The 21,312-nt window shown below is 35.5% G+C and overlaps 1 protein-coding gene across 1 annotated transcript in view; it reads right to left on the minus strand.

Moving 5' to 3' along the window:
* Nucleotides 1–21,312, minus strand: part of ADGB (androglobin) — a 138,974-nt gene that overhangs the window by 84,769 nt on the left and 32,893 nt on the right. The window contains exons 7-11 of the mRNA XM_060029831.1: nt 17,930–18,177; nt 13,752–13,886; nt 9,835–9,929; nt 4,230–4,404; nt 1,261–1,351 (exon numbers count right to left, since the gene is read on the minus strand). Of these exons, the coding sequence (XP_059885814.1) occupies nt 1,261–1,351; nt 4,230–4,404; nt 9,835–9,929; nt 13,752–13,886; nt 17,930–18,177 (744 nt within the window). The remainder of the gene's footprint in view (nt 1–1,260; nt 1,352–4,229; nt 4,405–9,834; nt 9,930–13,751; nt 13,887–17,929; nt 18,178–21,312) is intronic.

Consider the following 21,312-nt stretch of genomic DNA (forward strand, 5'->3'; position numbering starts at 1 on the left):
TTGGTCTAATATGTTTGTGTGTGACATTTATCCATGCTGATTTTTTTGCAGTATTTCTTTTGCTTTATATCTATATATTATTGTATTATGTTTGTCTATGGTTTTACTATGATTATCTAGCTGCAGTTTTCTCCGCATTTACATTACTTGAATTTTTTTCAGAACTTGCTGAATCTTGACTTGATTTTTCTTAACTTTTGGGATCATTTTGGCCATTATATTTTTATTTCATGATTATCCCCAAACTCTCCTCTACTTCTGAGACCCACTTGCAAGTATGTTGGTCTTTTTCAACTTTTCTTACATGTCTTTTATTATACTTTTCCTCATTTTTTTTTTTTTGGTCACCATACTTCAGTCTGGATATTATCTTTTGACCTATTTTCCACTTTGCTAATTGTCTTTTTTTTTGCTGTATCTTATCTGTGATTAAACACATCCACTGAATTCTAAAATTTCAGTCATTACATTCCTTGGTTCTAGAATCCCTATTTTTTTTAACCATTTTAAATACTAGTATTTATTTTTATATTTTACAACTTTGAGGGATTATTGAAGTACATTTAACTGCACAAATTTAAAGAATAGTTTTGATAATCCTTGATTATGTATATATTCATGTGTTAGTTGTCAATTGCTTCATAACAAATCACCACACTTTTAGTGGTAATAATCGTATCACCCACTATTCCTTCTCATTATTGCTATCTGTGGACTTCCTTTTCACCACTGTGAACTCATTAAAAATGTTAGACCCAGGATGATAATTTTTATTTCTACCCCTATTGTCACATTCAAATATTAGTAAATTTGGATTCTTCCTCCCCTTCCTCCTTTTTCTTCTTCATTGTCTTTGCTGTTGTATTTAGTTAGCTCTTTTTTTCTCCTCTAAGAGTGACAGACTTCATCTCCCAGGTTTTTATGACAATCATTTGATCTTGTGATTTAATTATCAGGTAATAACCAGAAACATTCCCCAGTGCTAATTTTTAAAGTATAACAAAATACTGTGTTGTTCTGAAACAGAAGCCAAAACTGTAAAGCCAGACATATTTAGGCCTCATTTCGACCAATTCAAAATTTATCTTAACTGTTTATTACTGTGAAATAGTACCTAAAAATTTTATTTTCCTATGATCAGTGCATTGACACAAACTTTCATACATTTGTCACCAAGGGATACATTTTTAACTGCACAAATCACAAAATGCTTCATCTGTTAACAAGATGAATTCATGGGAAAGAATGTTCTATACTTACGTTTCTGTTGGGATTGTAAATGGAGTCATTCTATAATTCAGAAACGGACTTGAAATCTCAAGAAACTGGTCAGGCTTCTTTACTACTAATTCTAAAAAGAAAAAGGTAGTGTGATGTACTTTTTTAAAATTTTCCAAGATTATATGTAAAATTTGACATTTAATGCAGTACTGATTAGATTAACTGTTTACCCAGCAAACTTCAATAGAGTTAAATAGAAATGTACTACGATACATAAAGTTTTGTATTAAAAAGGACTTTATTGATCCTACCAATATGAGATTTCTTTAGTCTACTTCTCAGTTGCTTTCCAGATTTACAACGTGAAACAATGAAGTCTCAAGGGAGAAAGTCAGCAATGTCTTCTAGACTTATTACTTGGCATTTGCTGCTATTTCACATACACAAAAGACTTTCTATAAAAGTCTTTTGCTAAAAATGTGTTCTTTTAGTTAACCTCTACAACACAATTGCTCAAGACATGAAAAAAATGTGGACTAATACATGGAGATAGTGGAAGAACAGAAAATGTAACAAAGTAAAGGTCATAAGTAGAAAAGAAAGCAGTAGTCAAGAAAAATGTTGTGGGTATTCCTAAAGACATCTGAAGCTGACACAGATGTAAATTCTCAATGGATATAGCACACAACCCATGCACTAACACGGTGAACATTGAAATTAAACATTAGGTATAATTATTTTAAATAAGCTCCTATAGCAGTAGAAAGGATGACCACAGGACAAAGAGAAGTGAGACTATGACACAGTGCACATGACTTCTCTGTGCTTGTTCTGTGATAACCTCTATATTGATCTCTCTCTCTCTCTCTCTCTGTTTCCTCTTAATTTCACTTTAAATATTAAATCCAATAGAGAGAAGAAAGACAATGATGTGGTGAGCCTCAAAGCAGGACACTGCGGTTATGGAATCCCATCAATCCGTAGGTTTTCTTTCCCAGCTTACAATGGAGCTATCAAATTACACAGAATTACACAACAGTCAATATCAAAATCAGGAAGTAGCTGAATGTTCAATATTTTTCTTTTCATTCAGCTATTCCTGATGTTCTGAATGAAGAACGGTTGTGTGGCTCTATGCATTTAACTAAAATATAGCATTCAGCAGTAAAAGATTTTCTTTCAAGCATCATGTGAATGCTGATCTTTGGTTGGAAAGACAGAAGAAGATAGGAAGGAAGGAGGGAAGGGAAGGAGGGAGGGAGGAAACTGGAAAGTTCTTGGAATCCAAAGCAACAGTTGGCACTTTGGTGGCACAAGCAGCCTGTTGCAGAAACTCAAGGAATGTAAGGAAGTAACTGAAATAATCAAGCAGGAGGGAGAGAGGCAGACAAGCCTAATAAAAAAAAAAAAGATGAACTGACCATTTCTCCTGTGTATCTAAACCAGGTATTTCTTTAATCTTTGTTCTTTTCTGGCCAGGATAAAACATGTTGTGCTAGAAAATCTTTGCCACCAGCTGTACTGGTTGTTTAAACGTAGGCAGAAAGCAAATGTGAGGAAAATTACATGGTTAACAGTTGTTATTTATATCTTAAAAACGTGTAAATTATGGTTGGAAGTAGGAGGCAAGGAACAGGTGAATACTCCAATCTCCGTGGCTAATGCGGTTTTAGGATCCTGAGTACCAACGAGACTTACGTATTACCCTGTGACTGAGATATGGTTCCTCTCCCCTGCACTGAAGGATCAGCAACACTTGAATTGGTAGCAGAAGCCACAGCAAGCACCATCAATAAGGGTACAAGCCATGGTTCATGAGCCCAGCCACTTAAAGCTTATTTATATGCTTCTCGGGGATGCCTTTAGTAAACTGGCACTAGGTATGTTCATCATGGCTTTGTCTTCATTGTTCATTCAAGGACAGGCCTGTGAACCCTAATGCAATAACTTCTAGAATGGGATGACCTGTTACTGGATGGATACAATTAGAAGATACTGAGGTATTGGAAAAGACAAAGGAAGAAAATGCGAAAGCAAGGAAATGAACACAAAAAAGATAACAAAAAAAGCTGTTTTTGAACAAAGATAATTTAAACTTTTCGGAATGGGAAATATATATACACACATACACATATGTAGACCATAGCACCACAATTCTCTATCACCCTTCATTAAAAATCGCAAGTATAAACTAGGTACGGAAAGGCCATATGTTTATGTTGAATTAATATAAACAAATTAAATTATTCCTCTAAGCCATAATTTTTTAATTATTTTTCTTTTCTAATCCCCTCTCCTTCTGATTTTTCATTTATGGTCTCGCTCATTTCTTCTCTCGCCATCTTGGTCTCTCTTCCATTCAAACGTGGTGCTCATGGAAAAAGGAGTCAAAATGAAGACTTGTCGAGAAAATGATTGAAGGAGCGAAGAATTAGACATGGATTATGAGGAATTTAGAAATAAAAGGTGAGAATAAGAACAAGGTGGGAACAGTCTCCCTGCCCCATTCTCAACCTGTGTGAACCTGTGTATTTCTGAGCACTACTGCCATTCACTGTGGCTACATGACAACACTGACACAGGAACCAGCCCAGGGTAAAAGTCCTATTCCTATAGGAGTTTCAAACAGAAATCAGTCAATTCAAAGATTATGTCCTACAGGGCACTATAGAATGATGCCCATGTTAGAAATTCACACCAGTGGTCTAACGTATATGCTATTTAACCTTCTATGTTATTTACTACAAACCACTTTTTTATCACAGTTATAATCACAATGCCATCACCCAAAGAATGGCCTTTATATATCTGGCCAGTTTAGACATGAAAACCAAACTGCTTGGCGTCTGAGATGTGCAGAATTAATCCTTTAAAGACATAAAATTCGGACATAAAATTAAATGAAGGTTTTAACTGTAACGTTGAGTTGTTTGCCTTGATATGTATCTCATTACAAATGAAACTATTAGAACTTCATAGAGAGAAATGTTAATAAGATTTATTCATACCTTGAGCTTCATCTGTTATAACAGTTTCCTTTTTTTGACGAAGGAGTTTCCACGGAGGTATAGGAGGTAGTTTTGGTGGTGCTATAAGGGGGCAAGACCTAGTTCTTGTCACCAGCACAGGATGGCTACAGGTATGGGAAAGCCCATATTCCCTAAGCTTCTCAGCAGAATCAGCCTAAAAGGTAGAAGGCAGATTTAAAAGGATTCTTGTATTTGCTTCATGCACTTAAGATAATACTTTTTGTCATTATAAAAATACTATCACCACTAGAGAGACATAGTGATAATAAGAAAAAAAATAACCACCCGTATTTCTACATCCCTTAACATAAGCACTATTACTCTTTGTATTTCTTTCCATCTTTTAAGTTATCTGGGGCCCCCTTTCCTTATTTACAAAATGAGAGACTAGAACCAGAAGCCACTTCTCAGTTCTAAGAGTTTAAGATTCTATGAGATTGCAGAAGTCTTAGTATATCAGTTTTGGTCCAAAATTAATCAACTACTATTTTTATAGGTTAAAGCTTTGATGCAGTCCTTAACATGTAAAGTCTTTGTTAGTTTGTTTTTTAAGCACCAGCAATTGCTACATAGTGTTCAAAAAAACCCACTGCCTTTAGGCGTCAGGTCCATGAGGGTAAGCGGTTGCCTTGTCTACAGTGTCCTCAGGCTCCGCCCACACGAAATCCTCATGATCACGCCTGACAATGGAGGCATTCACAGAAGGACAGAGGTTAGAGGCTGCCCTATGTCCTGCCAGATCAAGTCGTTTCCCAGGCAGATGCTTTCCATATTTGACGGTTCAGATCTCCTGAAGCCACTTGGCTTTGGAACAATTCAGGATAAGATTTAAGTAGAAATTCAGTTACTGACTGATGGCTGAAATATGCCATAAGTAATCAAAAAGTATGTGAAAGTTAAAGTAATGTACCCTGTAGTCGGATTCTCATGTTCACGGTCTAAATGTTGAAACATTTAAAGTAAAATAAAATATTAACTACCTTAAAGTCAGTTTTGCCAGTAACTATTTTTCTTCCTAGTGATTTTGCATCATTGATTTCTATGCAAATACCAATGTTTGAAAATGCAAATTTATAAAGCAGTCATTTAAATTGGGATCAGAAACCCACCTTTTAGCCTATTCTAAATTATTGCCTCAGCTACAACATGCCTTGCTGTTGGGGCTGTTTTTCTGTAGCTCAAACTGTAGCTCAATCTATAGTTGAGGCACAAAATAGGCGGGGGTATCCCTGAGCTAGAATAGTTCTTCCTGAATCCAGAGATTAATTATGATGGTAATAATTAATAATTGTAAGAAAGAGTTAATCAGTGCATTATTAAGTCCAGTAGAGCCACTTAAAAGCATTATAAGTATGTGAAATAAAGAGGAAAGCACTTCAATGTTTTTGTGTTTTTTTTTAAAAAAAGGCCTAATTTAAAGGAGAGGAAAATGCCACATCCCCTTTATCCCATCTGTGAATGTTAACAATTCACTGAAAAATTCAGAAACCCCTGGAATTATGCCTTAGAGTGGCTTAAAATTTTTTTTTCATAGATGCTATAAAGGCTAAACCTTTTTTGTATAGATGCTATAAAGGCTAAACTTTAACTCTTGTCAAATTTTAGAAGTTTCCCAACACCTGAAAGGAACCCTTTCCAATAAGAATTTATGGAAGAATACACTGCTGTTATTCAATAAGTTAATGTCTCGGTATAGTAATAAAAATACATTACTGTAAAATTTACATTTAAATAATATCCAAAGTAGTATTTATAAGTTGAATAATTCCCAGATAGTTTACCGTTCAAAAATTTGGTCTACACATCTCAACTCCTTCTTACAATTGCAATCACAATTGTAGTCTGTTTGCTTTCTTTTTTGAGCTGCAGAGCATCAGAAAATAAAACTATTTAAGGCATTTAGAAAATGCAAGATATTGTGTCAAATAATTAAGTATGGTATTTTCACCTATTGTATTGTTTGAATAATCCACAAAAGTACTAGCTTGATGTAAGGTATGTAAGCCAGTTTCTCTTACTTCATTTTATTTCCAACATACTACACAATACTTCTGAATGACATAAAGTAATGCTATTAATAATAGTTATAGTTTGATATTGAGAAACTTTGTTCAAGGGGCACAAATTTCCTTAGATTAGAATTAGGGACAGAGAGAAATTTAGAATAGTGAAACATTCTAGTGAAATACTGAATAGGCCTTCAAGAAATATTTTTGAATAATTCATTATGTACGACAAACTAGAAGTTTCCTTGTCCATAAAACCCTTTCACTCCCTTACCCCATCCCACCTCAGACATTCTAAAAGTAGGATTTTGAGTAGATAGGAGAGGCTTTTTTAGAACTCCCAGCTCACCCATTTAAATAAAACTAAAACCACTTAGAAGATCCAGGAGAAAGAGGATGGGGAAAATGTGGGGTAATTCTTAACACTTTGTTTCTTCCCAAGTTTTTTTTTCTTTTATTCTTGCATTCTTTAGCAATTCTTTAAATAAAAGTATTGACTTTATTTTTACAGCCTGGTCTCATTGTCTTTGGGGTTAGAATTTTTTGCAATGTACTCCATTTAACAAAATTCCACGAGAACAGAACTTGTTTTCTGTAGATTCAGCTTGAAAATATTATATCATCTTTACATTCTGATTTTTACCAGGAGAATGTGTTCATCCTGATAAATAATGTAAAAGAATCAGCAGGAGACTGTAACGCTGTAGTCAATTCATTACAGCCTCGAAGTTCATTTCATTACTGTTATAGACACTGGGCTCATTTCTGAAACTCTGGGCCCTTTAAGTCATTTCAACCCCCAAAAGGAGGATTTATAACACTCTGCACATCCTGGCTCCCTCCCACATCTCAAGCTGCCTCTAACACTTCTCCCTTTGCAATCTGTTCAACCTCTAGTAGTCCCTCGAACCCAGTGGGTTCTCCTTCACCTTCAGACTTTCCCACATAAGCTTCCCTCTGCTTCAAGCACACTTTTTCCTATTTTCCAGGCTAACATCTTAAAGCCACTGCTTAAACATTTTTTTTCCCCCTTTAGGAAGACTTCCCTAGTCACCCACTGGAGAGAAAGATGTGTTTCTGCTATGTGTCCAATACTCATTTATCCACTCCTTCATTAATTCATTTATTTGGTCACTCATTCAACTTTATTTTATTTTAATGCTACATCTACCATGTTCCAGGCACTCTCTATCATGAGAGTCTTCTAACTTTATTACTGCTGTTGCTCATCTGCCTTTCTCATTGACTCTAAACTTTGTGGGGAGCGTGCTTATTAATCATGTTCATCATGGTGTCCTCAGATCCCAGCTCATTGTTTAGGACATGTGGGGTAATTCAATTAATAAACAATAAACATCTGTTGAATTAATGAATAAACATGAGAGTTTCTTTGTTTTTTCAATTAAAAATTTTGTGTTTACAGGTTAATTTTTCAGTAGAACAGCAAAAAGTTCAAGTGGATTATTTTGCACCTTCTTTGTGTAATGAAGATGTAAATTCTATCTTTATATTTTTCAGTTTTAAGAAGTGTTTAAGTACTTCCCATACGTGAGGCCAGGACACTCCATAGAGCATGGCTCATGTTCTTTTGTAGTCTATGATGTTAGACTACTGGAATATCTAAGACAACACCTAGGCCAAGGCTGGGTAAGGAGATTAAAAAAAAAACAGGGCTGACACAGGCAGCTGAAATCCTAACTCGGAAGACTCAGAAGCCTGGGAAGCACACTAGGATTTAACCATGGCTAAAGGTAAATAACTTTGAAATAAAAACAGAGACACTGCCCCTTTCTCTACATTCATAATGGCACATTATGTTCTGTTGTCTTGACAATATTACCCTTGTTATATTACAGATTTTCACAGGAAGGAATGCTTCCTATCTAAAAAGAAAGAAGGAGGAGGAAAAGGAGGAAGAGGAAGGAGGGAGGGAGGGAGGAAGGAAGGGAGGGACGAAGGGAGGGAGGAAAGGAGGGAGGAAGGAAGGGAGGGAGGGAGGGAGGGAGGGAGGAGGGAAGGGAGGGAGGGAGGAAGGAAGGGAGGGACAAAGGAAGGGAGGGAGGAAAGGAGGGAGGAAGGAAGGGAAGGAGGGAGGGAGGGAGGGAGGAGGGAAGGGAGGAAGGAAGGAGGGAAGGAAGGAAGGGAGGGAGGAAGCGAGGGAGGGAGGAAGTGAGGGAGGAAGGAGGGAAGGAAGGCACGGAGGGATGAAGGGAGGGAGGAAGGAAGGAAGGGAGGGAAGGAGGAGGGAAGGAAGGGAGGGATGGAGGAAGGGAGCAAGGGTGGGAGGTAGGAAGGGAGGGAGGGAGGGCGGGAGAGAGAGAGGGTGAAACGGAGGGAGGAAGGAAGGAAGGAAGGAAGGAAATGAGGGAGGGAGGAAGCAGGGAAGGAAGGGAGGGAGGAAGGGAGGGAGGGAGGAAGGTAGGGAGGAAGGAAGGAAGGGAGGGAGGGAGGAAGGGACAGAGGGAGGAAGGAGGGAAGGCAGGGAGGGAGGGAGGAAGGAAGCAGGGAAGGAAGGGAGGGAGGGAGGAAGGAAGGGAGGGAGGGAGGGAGGAAGGGAGGGAGGAAGAAAGGGAGGGAGGAAGTATGTCTTCTCATACTTTGATGTAGTGATTTCAGAACATATAAAATTCTAGCAATAAAGTGTTGGATGTCTAAAAGTTCCCCAAAGTGTTAGGAATCAATACAAAGACAATAGGCTGTTTTCTAAGTAGACTGAAGAGTAATCTGGCTTTACTCTTTAAAAGGGAAGGAGAAAAATAATTTTTATGTCCCAGAACCAAAGATAACTTAAAAAATTATGGCAAACCAATGCATCCCATGTAACTGTTAAATATTATGTTGTCAAATATTTCACATCATGGGAAAATGTTAATGATACAGTGTCAAGTGAAAAAGCTGGTTTCTAAACAGAAAGTAAAATAGAATTCCCCTGAGTAAAAACGTTTATACACATGTACACATAGAAAATATGCAGACAAGAAAAACAGTCAAAGTGTATACGCCAAAATGTTAATAGTGTCTATGACTAGGTGTTTATACTATGAATAGCTTAATTTTATTATCTTTGTCCATATTTTCTAAGTTTTCTATAAGTTGTTAGATTTATAAGAAAAAAGCAATTAACATTTTTGTGTGTATTACTTTAAGATACAAGGAGCTCATAGCAGTGGTTTTCTAGCCCTCAATATGCATTTATTTAAGTTGTCTTAGGTTAAGAAAATATGTATGACCTGTTTATAGAAAGATGATTTATTACTTAGGAATGGCTTACACACTTCTCACTGAAATACATAATTTGATGCCTTTTGTTTACAATGAAAGGAATTGATAAAAATCTATGAGACTACATCCTTGTTTTTTTTTTTTTTTTGTAGTTAAAACTATTGCAGTCATCTAAGAAAATTTTGGATGTTCCAGGTCCCTGTACCTAAGTGCCTAATTATAGAGATAACAGGACTGAAATTCAGGAATGAAATTTTGATTAAATTCTGATATACCTTTTACTACAACACACACACACACACACACACACACACACACCATAAATTATACTGAATTTCTTGGCCTTGAGTACTTACCATCTTCTCTAATAAAAAGATATTCTTTTCAAACAAATAGAGAGGTGTAAAGGTAGCATATACAACTACCTGAGGGGACTGTATTGCTGAAGAACCTGTAAAACCAAACACATACTGCGTCATGGAAATTCTAGACAAAATGGAACTGGCAGGTCTTAGTAGACTGTTCAAATTCCTTAATGAACTTATCTTTGCTGATGAAATATAGGTAAATAACTCTGCATGCATATAATAAATGTTAAATCTCAAATGTACATCTATTTTACAGAATGTCTTATCAGTTTTACCTTCACAATAGTACCATATAATTCATTAAGAAATCATTTTACTTCATTGTAAAACACTTATTACATAAACTCACTCTAGCTATCTGTCAATGTAACTTAGCTTTCATAGAATCTTTATTTTGAATTTAAGGAATTCTGAGAGTTTCTGTGTCATTTCAAGTAGAAAGAAAACATAAATAAATTAATCCTCCCATGAAGAATGGAAACTAAGACGGTAACTTAGTTTGGAATGTTTAATGCCTGTAGATTTGCTCCTGAACATCAATATTTATTCATGTGTTCCTTAATACCCCTGAAATTACCCCATTTGATTCATGATGCTTTTGTTCTTTAAAGATTCTGGCCAAAATAATAGAATTTATTTTCCTCTATTGTTTTTATTTTTAATTAAAAGGTTTTGATTTATTCCTTTAAAATTCACACACTAAACAAAAGCAGAAATATAGATCAATGGAACAGGATAGAAAGCCCAGAGATAAACCCACGCACATATGGTCACCTTATCTTTGACAAAGGAGGCAAGAATATACAGTGGAGAAAAGACAGCCTCTTCAATAAGTGGTGCTGGGAAAACTGGACAGGTACATGTAAAAGTATGAAATTAGAACACTCCCTAACACCATACACAAAAATAAGCTCAAAATGGATTAAAGACCTAAATATAAGGGCAGACACTATCAAACTCTCAGAGGAAAACATAGGCAGAACACTCTATGACATAAATCACAGCAAGAACCTTTTTGACCCACCTCCCAGAGAAATGGAAATAAAAACAAAAATAAACAAATGGGACCTAATGAAACTTCAAAGCTTTTGCACAGCAAAGGAAACCATAAACAAGACCAAAAGACAACCCTCAGAATGGGAGAAGATATTTGCAAATGAAGCAACTGACAAAGGATTAATCTCCAAAATTTACAAGCAGCTCATGCAGCTCAATATGAAAAAAACAAACAACCCAATCCAAAAATGGGCAGAAGACCTCAATAGACATTTCTCCAAAGAAGATATACAGATTGCCAACAAACACATGAAAGAATGCTCAACATCATTAATCAGTAGAGAAATGCAAATCAAAACTACAATGAGATATCATCTCACACTGGTCAGAATGGCCATCATCAAAAAATCTACAAACAATAAATGCTGGAGAGGGTGTGGAGAAAAGGGAACCCTCTTGCACTGTTGATGGGAATGTAAATTGATACAGCCACCGTGGAGAACAGTATGGAGTTTCCTTAAAAAACTAAAAATAGAACTACCATCCGACCCAGCAATCCCACTACTGGGCATATACCCTGAGAAAACCATAATTCAAAAAGAGTCATGTACCAATATGTTCATTGCAGCTCTATTTACAATAGCCAGGACATGGAAGCAACCTAAGTGTCCATCGACAGATGAATGGATAAAGAAGATGTGGCACATATATACAATGGAATATTACTCAGCCATAAAAAGAAATAAAATTGAGTTATTTGTAATGAGGTGGATGGACCTAGAGTCTGTCATACAGAGTGAAGTAAGTCAGAAAGAGAAAGACAAATACCGTTTGCTAACACATATATATGGAATCTAAGGAAAAAAAAAATAAAGGTCATGAAGAACCTAGGGGCAAGACGGGAATAAAGACACAGACCTACTAGAGAATGGACTTGAGGACACGGGGAGGGGGAAGGGTAAGCTGTGACAAAGTGAGAGAGTGGCATGGACATATATACACTACCAAACGTAAAATAGATAGCTAGTGGGAAGCAGCCACATAGCACAGGGAGGTCGGCTCGGTGCTTTGTGACCACCTAGAGGGGTGGGATAGGGAGGGTGGGAGGGAGGGAGACGCAAGAGGGAAGAGATATGGGAACATATGTATATGTCTACCTGATTCACTTTGTTATAAAGCAGAAACTAATGCACCATTGTAAAGCAATTATACTCCAATAAAGATGTTAAAAAAAAATTCACGCACTTACATTTCACTGCACTAGATAATATGTTTATTGAAGAATAATATCTTTAGAACCGCAATATATAAATTAGATGTTAACCCTGGATCACTCTAAAATGGATTAAGATGTGAACTATGCCCAACTTGTAAAAATATGTTTTTACATTTAAAAAGTAAATTTTGTATATGTAGGGGAGCAAAATTTGTCACCTTAAAATGTATCTCTCTGTCATGAGGATTATTTTGGGCTTTTTTTTTTTTTTTTTTAAGAACAGAGTACTCAGGAATTCTTTCTTTTTACCTCCCCCTTAACTGCCTAAAAGAATTCAGATAAAGGGCCTGGTCCAGGAAGAGCACTACCACCAGAGACACCTACAAAGAATATGGGCTAAGTGTGGTAGGGCAGGGCCTAGAGACAAGAGTCCTCTCTGTGTCCCACTGCCTCTGCATGGTAGAGCCAACATGTGTTTACCAAACATTTGCTTTTCAATCTCCAGGTGAATTGCCTTCCTCCCTTTTGAAGTCACAAACCCCCGACCCCCTTTTCTTTCTCTCAGATGGTAGATAAGCCTCAATTGCCTAACTTGTCCTTGGGTTTCATTTTTCTTATGAGGCCTCATACATACATAATTATTATTCTTTTTCTTCTGTTAATCTGTCTCATGTCAATTTAATTCTTACACCAGCTAGAAGAACCTGGAGAGAGTAGAGCGAAATTTTTTCCTTCTCTAACATATTTTTCATGCAGCAGAGATCTGAACCCAGGCAATTTTACTCCACAGCCCAAACTTTGAACCACATTCTGTATCTAGAGGTTGACTTAACTATGAGTTTGGTAGAAAAAGAGGCATTGTTACCATCATTTTCACAAAGAAAGAAACTCAAAGAAAGGTTTAGCCATTCTCACAAACATGAATAATTATCAGTAACTTTGGGACTGTTATGTCATCCAGTATCAACAAAGATTGCTTAAGGCATCACTATAAGAAAACAAGTTTTTGTATAAAATTAAAAATATAATGACTAGTGTTTGTATTTTCTCTACCAAACCACCAGACATGTTTCTGTAAAAATACAAAGCCAGAACTATGAAAATGCTCTCACGAAAAAACACAGTAATGTATTAAGAAAGAAGACAAAACAAAAAAAGAAAAACAACTAGATAAAGCATAGTGCTGGAGGTAAATGGACATGTTTTCATGTAAAGAAGGATGAACTGAGAATTATGATATACACTCTGGAAGCACCAAGACAGATGATCCAATGTTAGGACTATAAAGTTTAAAATATATATTTTATATATCAACATATATATAAAATTTACACAGAGGACATATATTAATACATATTAATATATATTTATTATATTTATATAAATATATTTATATATTTTATAGTAAAATATGTGTACTAACATATACTATATATTTTTATTAGTATTATATATCCTCCTTCATGTAAACACTTCTGTGACTGTTGTACCATAAGAACTTGGATAACACTGTCTCATATGTAGGATCTTGCTCTGTTATGCATAACCATCCTGAGGGCCTAACAATTATGGGCAACCTTGAAAAGCTTATTTAGACATGTCTAAACAGGAAATACATTTCTATGCTCCAGTGTTTTCCAGCATTTTAGGAAATAAGTGCAATAATTACTATTCTAGGAGACTGAGAACTTACAATCTGACAGAGACTGTAGAGAATATTGTACGTCTGATGAGGGCCTTGAACCATGAAGAGACCATTTGGATTTTTCCTTTTCTTTTTCCTTCTCTCCATCTTTACTCCTCTTCTTTCCAAGGTCTTTTGCATCGGCTTTCTCCAACATATTAAAAAAAGGTAATAAATCTTTTAACTACAAAACCTCAGTGTATGTCGCTTATTAAGTCATTGTGTTGAAAAGAAAGTTAAATAGTAGTAGTATTTAACTTATTTAAATGTAAAACAATAGCCATAAATTTCCCCAAGTACTACTCACCTCAAATTAGTAACATCAAAATAAAGCAAAACTGAAAATTGACATGTATTGTGAAAGACATGCAGCATTATTTATTATTGACTACACATAATTTTATGTTAAATGTAGATGATCAGTTGAATATAATTTATTCATATAAAATCATGATGTCAGGCTGATTTTCTCATTTAAAAAAGAAAAACCAGCAAAGTGCTTAAAGTTGAGTCCTAAATGTGGAGCCCTCTTAGATCTTCTTTACTTGGGGCTTGCATTTCAAGAAACACAGCTTTCTGCCTCCAGAATATCTTCTGGTGGAAACTGGCTACGAACCAACGTCCACAAACCAACATCTGATTGTCCACATGTTGTGTGTAGTAAAACCCAGTACCCAGAACCGTCCATCATTTGAATTTCCATTCACATTTACATTTCTATGAAACATGTTCTCCTTCAACTTACCCCTAAGCTTTTTTATTTCCTAATAAATCCCTTCCAATTCTAAAACAGAAATTTCAAATTTCTGCCATTCATTCTTTCATCATTTGCTAAACTTGTAATCACCATTGATCAGGTTGTTTGTTTTTTTTAAAATTTGCATAAATGAAAACTATAACATTAACAACTTGTACTGCTCCTTAGCTTCTAAAGTAAATCTATCTCATAGCTTTTATAGTAGATTTAACATCTATGTTAGATACAAAGGCAAAGATAACTATAAGTGTAGGATGAGATATTTTATTGGGAAACAAGTACAAAAAACATCAGAATTTTATTTTGTGGCTTTTCTATAAATATTTGCCTTAAAACTAATTATAGGTAATAATATATGACTTCATATATGATTTTAAAATGGGCTTTTAAAAGCCTTTAAATGCCTATTCAGAATTCATAATTTAAAAAATATATATATATAATAAAAATTATAAATAGAAAAACACACTTTTCACATAGAAATTTGGAAAGTATGCAAAAATGTTTACCAAAATGTGGTTTTGCCAATACCATGAGTAAATCTGTTGCTCCTCTGTCACGTCATTTCAACCATCTGGCCAACCCCTCTGAATAAAAGTAGCAGCTGAGTCCTACTGGACATGGCCTTCCTCTAGTTCTGCAAGCTTCTGCCACATCTATTTTAAATAACAACAAGAACCTTCATCTCCACCTCCACTTCACTCTTAGCTTGTAGAGAATAGAAGCCTTTTGTCAGAAACCCTCAGCTTCTCCCTATCAAACCCATTCATCCACTGAATGTGCATCTGTCCTCTCCCATGCCCTGTGCCCACCCATTAGGATGGAGGAGACTTTGCTCCCTGGTTTGGTCCAATCCCTTCACCTGGGCTCTCTGGAAACTTACACTATGGCTGTCATCTCAACTGCATCTTCCCAATCACTTAAAAATACTTCTTCATCAGGTAAAAATTTAAATATCTTTCACGGGTCCCCTACATTCCCTGTCAGCTTCCACTTTGTCACTCTCCTGTTCTTCACAGACAAACTCCTAACAGGGGTGTTTATAAATTATCTTACTTCCCACTTATTTCTTAACCTCTCCAACATGTCTTCCACTCTCATCACTTACCAGTGCCCAGTGACCTCCATATCACAAAATCCAGCAGAGAAACTTGAATTCTCCTCATATTTCAACTCTCAACACTACTTGACACAATCTCCCTGATTCTTAAAACACTCTTTTCCTTTGACTTCAGTAGCAACATGCTCTGCTGGTCTTCCTGTTTCTCTGGTCATCCTTTAACCTCTTTTGCCAGCTCATTATTTGGTACCCAGTTCTCAGATATTTAGCTTCTTTAAGGCTGAGTCTTAAGCTTCTTAGTCTTCTCACTTTACGCCATCTCCTTGGGAATATCATTCATTGTTTAATTTGGCACGCATTTGTCAATGATTCCCAAAAGTATATCACCAGCCTGGAACTCCTGACATGAAAGTACACTTGATTTCTTAAAGGCACGTCAAATTCAGTATGTTCTGAGTCATTCTGTGATCTCTCCTCATAAAGCCGTTCCTCTTTTGGCATTACCCCTCTCAATAAAAGGTACTACCATCTATCCAGTTTTGGAAGTCAGAATTTTACACATCATCTTTGCCACATTCTGCCATTTTTTACGTTTTAAATATCTCTCAATCATTTACTTTATCTGCCTCTCCACTATGACTGTCCTATTACCCTACGCCAAGCTACTATTGTCTCTGAACTGAGCTGATGCAAAGGTCTCCAAATTGTTTTTTCTGAGCTGATGCAAAGGTCTCCAAATTGTTTGTTCTATGTCCACTCATGTCACTGACTCTCCACCCCCATGTGCACACCAAGTTATTTTCTTCTCAGAGAACGAGAATATCCTTTTGAAAATGTGAAATAGATCATGACTCAACCCTAAACTCTTCATTAGCCGTCAGTTGCTCCTGGGTAAAGATCAATCATCTTAACATGACCTGGAGGATTTGACATGATCGTCTCCTATCTACTTCTCCAGGCTCTTCTTAAGCCACTTTATTCCACACATCCTCTCCTCCAGCTATACATATCTTCTACCAGGTCTTCCAAATCATTCTCATTCCTGCTACTTCTTCATAATATTTATATCTGCTGTCTCCTCTACCTAGAATGCTCTTCCCTTCTCAGTCCTTAATCTTCCTCCAGATATCCCTATCATCTTTGCAAACACAGCTCAAAATTCCTTAGGGAATTCTTCTTTGATGCCCCAGACTAGGTCTTTCATATGAACTCCTAAAGTTTCCTGTATTTCCCTTCAAGACTCATGTATTGGTATGTATTTATGATTTTTAAAATTAATGTTAGTCCCACTCACTAAACCTTAGTTCTAGGAAGTGAGTTCCACACCTGATTTTGTTCATCAAGTTATCACTAATTCCTGGAACACTTACCGATATTCTCAGCAAGTAGTATATTGAATGGATTGTTAAATGGAGGGATGGATAGACAGAAGTTAACTTGTGATACATGAGAAAGGGATTCCAGGTTCAAATTAATTTAGGATACACTGGGTAAAACGAATTTAAACTGGCTTTTTTTTTGCTTTCTTTTATAAACTAATGCACATTAGATCATTTTAAATGGCACTGATGATAGGCAGATATCACACACACAATTTTTTTGTATATTTTTGAGGAACATTTACAGTAATTATTTCTGGGCAGTATATGGTTAGAAATGCTGGTTGATAAGATCTAGTTAAGGACAAAATATCAATATCTTATAAAACATAAACATTTGAAAGATCATTATAGATGCTATCACAGTACATAAAAAAGCTGAGTATCTTCTAGTATATTTAACTCTACTATACAAGCATTATTGTTCATATGTATGACTATATGAAATATTTTAGAAAACATAAATAATGATTAAATATATTTCCCACTTAAGAAGAAATGCTCCTACACTCTGTAAAATAACTCAAAAAATTTTTTTCCAGATTTTAACTTTCACCTTACAATAACCTGCAAATCATAATCTAATCTGTGTCTATTTCACACTTCCTGAAAAGGAAAACAGGACAACTTTTCTCCTTTGGTATTCTGGTCCTTTCCACTCTACATATAACATATAAGAAAGATGTGTTTAAGGGAAATTGAAAACTTAATGTGTTTTTCTATATTAATAAATATATTAATTGAGTATCATCAAAATATATAATTGCCTTTGATTTTTAAGGAGAGCAAAATATAGTAGAATAATTAACATATGGTAAACACCATTGCAAGTTCTAATATCTTAGAAAGGACCTTAATTACATGACTGTTTTCACAACACTTATATAAATATAATGACAATAAATAATCATTAAATTAAGCAATGACTAAACTATAAAGTGTTTATATATAATACCCATATTGAATAACATCATGATATAGAATGTCTTACCCTTTAAAACTCTGTCACTTTTCTCAGGTAATTTTAGTGTTGTTGCTGAAACTTCAGGTTTGAATTCCTTGCCATCTTTCATTTCTTTGCCATCTTTCACTTCTTTCCCATCCTTCATGTCTTTTCCTTGTTCTTTTAATTTGGCATCTGTGTCTGTTATTTTGCTTTCAGAGCTGGACTCATCTGACAGCTTAAACTCGGGCAATATTTCTCTCAAGAGCTCCCAAACTTTGTCCGTATATCCTGGGCTTAGGTAAAAAACAACATTAATTTCCAAATTAAGCTTTTTATTCCACATCAAGAATTGCTGACAGAAAAAAATTAACTTGCTACTTCAAAAAACCAATTACAATAGTTTCTTCACATGTTAGTTAAAAACACCATTATGTGCTTATTTATTCAACAAGCTTTGATTGAGTGCCTCCTCTGTGGTGGGCTTTGCTGATGCAAGGAGACCAAACAGAGTTCCAATTAAAGATGGTGATGTAGGAAGATTCTGAACTCACCTCTTCCTATGGACACAACAAATCTACAGCTACATACAGAACAATTTCCTCTGAAAATAATAAAAAAAATTAGGTGAGGAATTCCTTCATATCTGGCAAATGAGAAAAAAAAACATAGTGAAATGGCTAGGAGAGGCTGAGACACAGTCTTGCCATAAACCTCACACAGTGTGGGCACACACAGTTTGGAGGGAGCTCACATCCCTAAGCTTTTCCCTGAAGAGTGAAGGGTTTGAACCCCACATAATGGCACCCCAACTTTTAAGACCTGCAGATCAGAGACAAGCTCCCAAAACATCTAGTTCTGAAAGCCAGCAGGGCTTGCATCCATGAGGCCCACAAGGCTATAGCAAACTCAGAAAGAGTTCTTAAAGGGCTGTCACGGACTCACCCATCCCAGGACTCACCCATCGAAGAGCACCCAGTAGGAGACTTTAATATCCCACTTTCACCAATGAATAGATCATCCAGACAGAAAATCAATGAGAAAACATTGGCCTTGGGACTTCCCTGGCAGCCCAGTGGTTAATACTTCGTGCTTCCACTGCGGGGGGAGTGAGTTTGATCCCTGGTCAGGGAACTAAGATCCCACATGTCACGTGGCATGGCCAAAAAAAAAAAAAAAGAAAACATTGGCCTTGAATGACACATCAAATAGGATGGACTTAGAACATATAGAACATTCCACCCAATAGCAACAGAATACACATTTTTCTCAAATGTATATGGAACATTCTCCAGGACAGATCATGTGTTAAGTCACAAAACAACTCTTAATGAGTTCAAGAAGACTGAAATCATACCATGCATCTTTTCCAACCACAACTGTATGAAACTAGAAATTAATTACAAGAAGAAAACTGGGAAATTCACAGCTATGTGTAGATTAAACTATATGCTACTGACCAACCAATGGGTCAAAGAAGAAATTTAAAAAATGCTTCGCGATAAATAAAAATGGAAGTACAACACAACAAAAATACAACAGATACAACGACAACAAATACAACAAAGCAAAGATAGTTCTAAGAAGTAGTTCTGTGAGAGTTCGTAGCAATACATGTCTACATTAAGAAATATGATCTCAAATAAACTACCTAACTTTACACCTAAAAGAAATAGAAAAAAAAGAACAAATGAAGCCTAAAGTTAGTAGAAGGAAGGTAATAACAAATATCAGAGTGGAAATAAATGAGACTAAAAAGACAGTAGAAAAGATCAAAGAAATTAAGAACTGGTTTTTTGAAAAGATAAACAAAATTGACAAACCTTTAGACTCACCAACAAAAAAAAGAGAGAATACTCAAATAAAGAAAATCAGAAATGAAACAGACACATTGTGATTAATACCACAAAATACAAAGGATCATAAGAGACTACTATAAACAAATATACAAAACAAACTGGACAACCTAAAAGAAATGGATAAATTCCTAGAAACATATGATTTACCAAGACAAAGAAATAGAAAATCTGAATGGACTGATTACTAGTAATCAAAAACTTCCCAACAATGAAAAGTCCAGAATCAGAGAGCTTCACTGGTGAATTCTACCAAACATTTAAAGAAGAATTAATACCAATACTTCTCAAATTCTTTCAAAAAATAGAAGACAGGGGAAAATGTCTAAACTCATTTAACGAGGCCAGCATTACCCTGATATCAAAATTAGACAAGGATATCACAAGAAAAGAGAACTACAGATCAAAATCCTTGATGAACATAGACACAAAAAATTCACAACAGAATGTTAGCAAACAATTCAACAATACATTAAAAGGATCATACACCATGATCAAGTGAGATTTATTCCTGGGGTGCAAGAATGATTCAACATGCATAAATCAATCAGTGTAATACATCACAGTAAAAAAAATGAAGGATAAAAATCATACGGTCACCTCAATAGATGCAGAAAACCATTTGACAAATTCAACATCCATTTATGATAAAAAATGCTCAACAAAATGGGGTTAGAGGGAACACACCTCAATATAATAAAAGACATATATGACATGCCCACAGCTAACATCATACTTAATGGTGAAAAGCTGAAAGCTTTTCTCTAAGATCAGGAACAAGATAAGGATAGCCACTCTCAGCACTTTTATTCAGCACAGTATTGGAAGTCTAGCCAGAGCAATAAGGCAAGAAAAGGTAATAAAAGGCTTTTAAATCAGAAAGGAAGAAGTAAAAGAGTCATATTTACAGATGACATAATATTATATATATAGAAAACCTTAAGAAACTCCACCCAAAAGCTGTTAGAATAAACAAATTCAGTACAGTTGTAGGATACAAAATCAATATACAAAAATCTTTTGCATTCTATACACTAATAATGATCTAAAAGAGAAATTAGGAAAACAATCTCATATACAAGTGCAGCAAAAAGACCTAGGAATAAACTTAACCAAGGAGGTGAAAGACCTGTACACTGAAAACTATGATATTAATGAGAGAAATTAAAGAAGACATAAATAAATGAAAGATATACATGGCTTATGGATTGGAAGAATTAATATTGTTAAGATGTCCATACTACCAAAAGCAATCTACATATTCAATGCAATCCCTATCAAAATTCCAATGACATTTTTCACAGAAGTAGAATAAACAATCCTAAAATTTGTATGGAACCACAAAATATCCTGATTAGCCAAAGTAATCTTGAGAAAGAAAAACAAAGCTGGAGGCATCACACTTCCTGATTTCAAACTGTAATACAAAGCTATAGTAGTCAAAAGAGGATGATATTGGCATAAAAGCAGACACATAGATCAATGGAATAGAATAGAGAAGCCAGAAATAAACCCATGCATATATGGTCAATTAATTTATGACAAAGGAGCCAAGAATATAATGGGGAAAAGTAC

Source organism: Delphinus delphis, chromosome 14, assembly GCF_949987515.2.
Source record: "Delphinus delphis chromosome 14, mDelDel1.2, whole genome shotgun sequence".
NCBI lineage: Eukaryota > Metazoa > Chordata > Mammalia > Artiodactyla > Delphinidae > Delphinus > Delphinus delphis.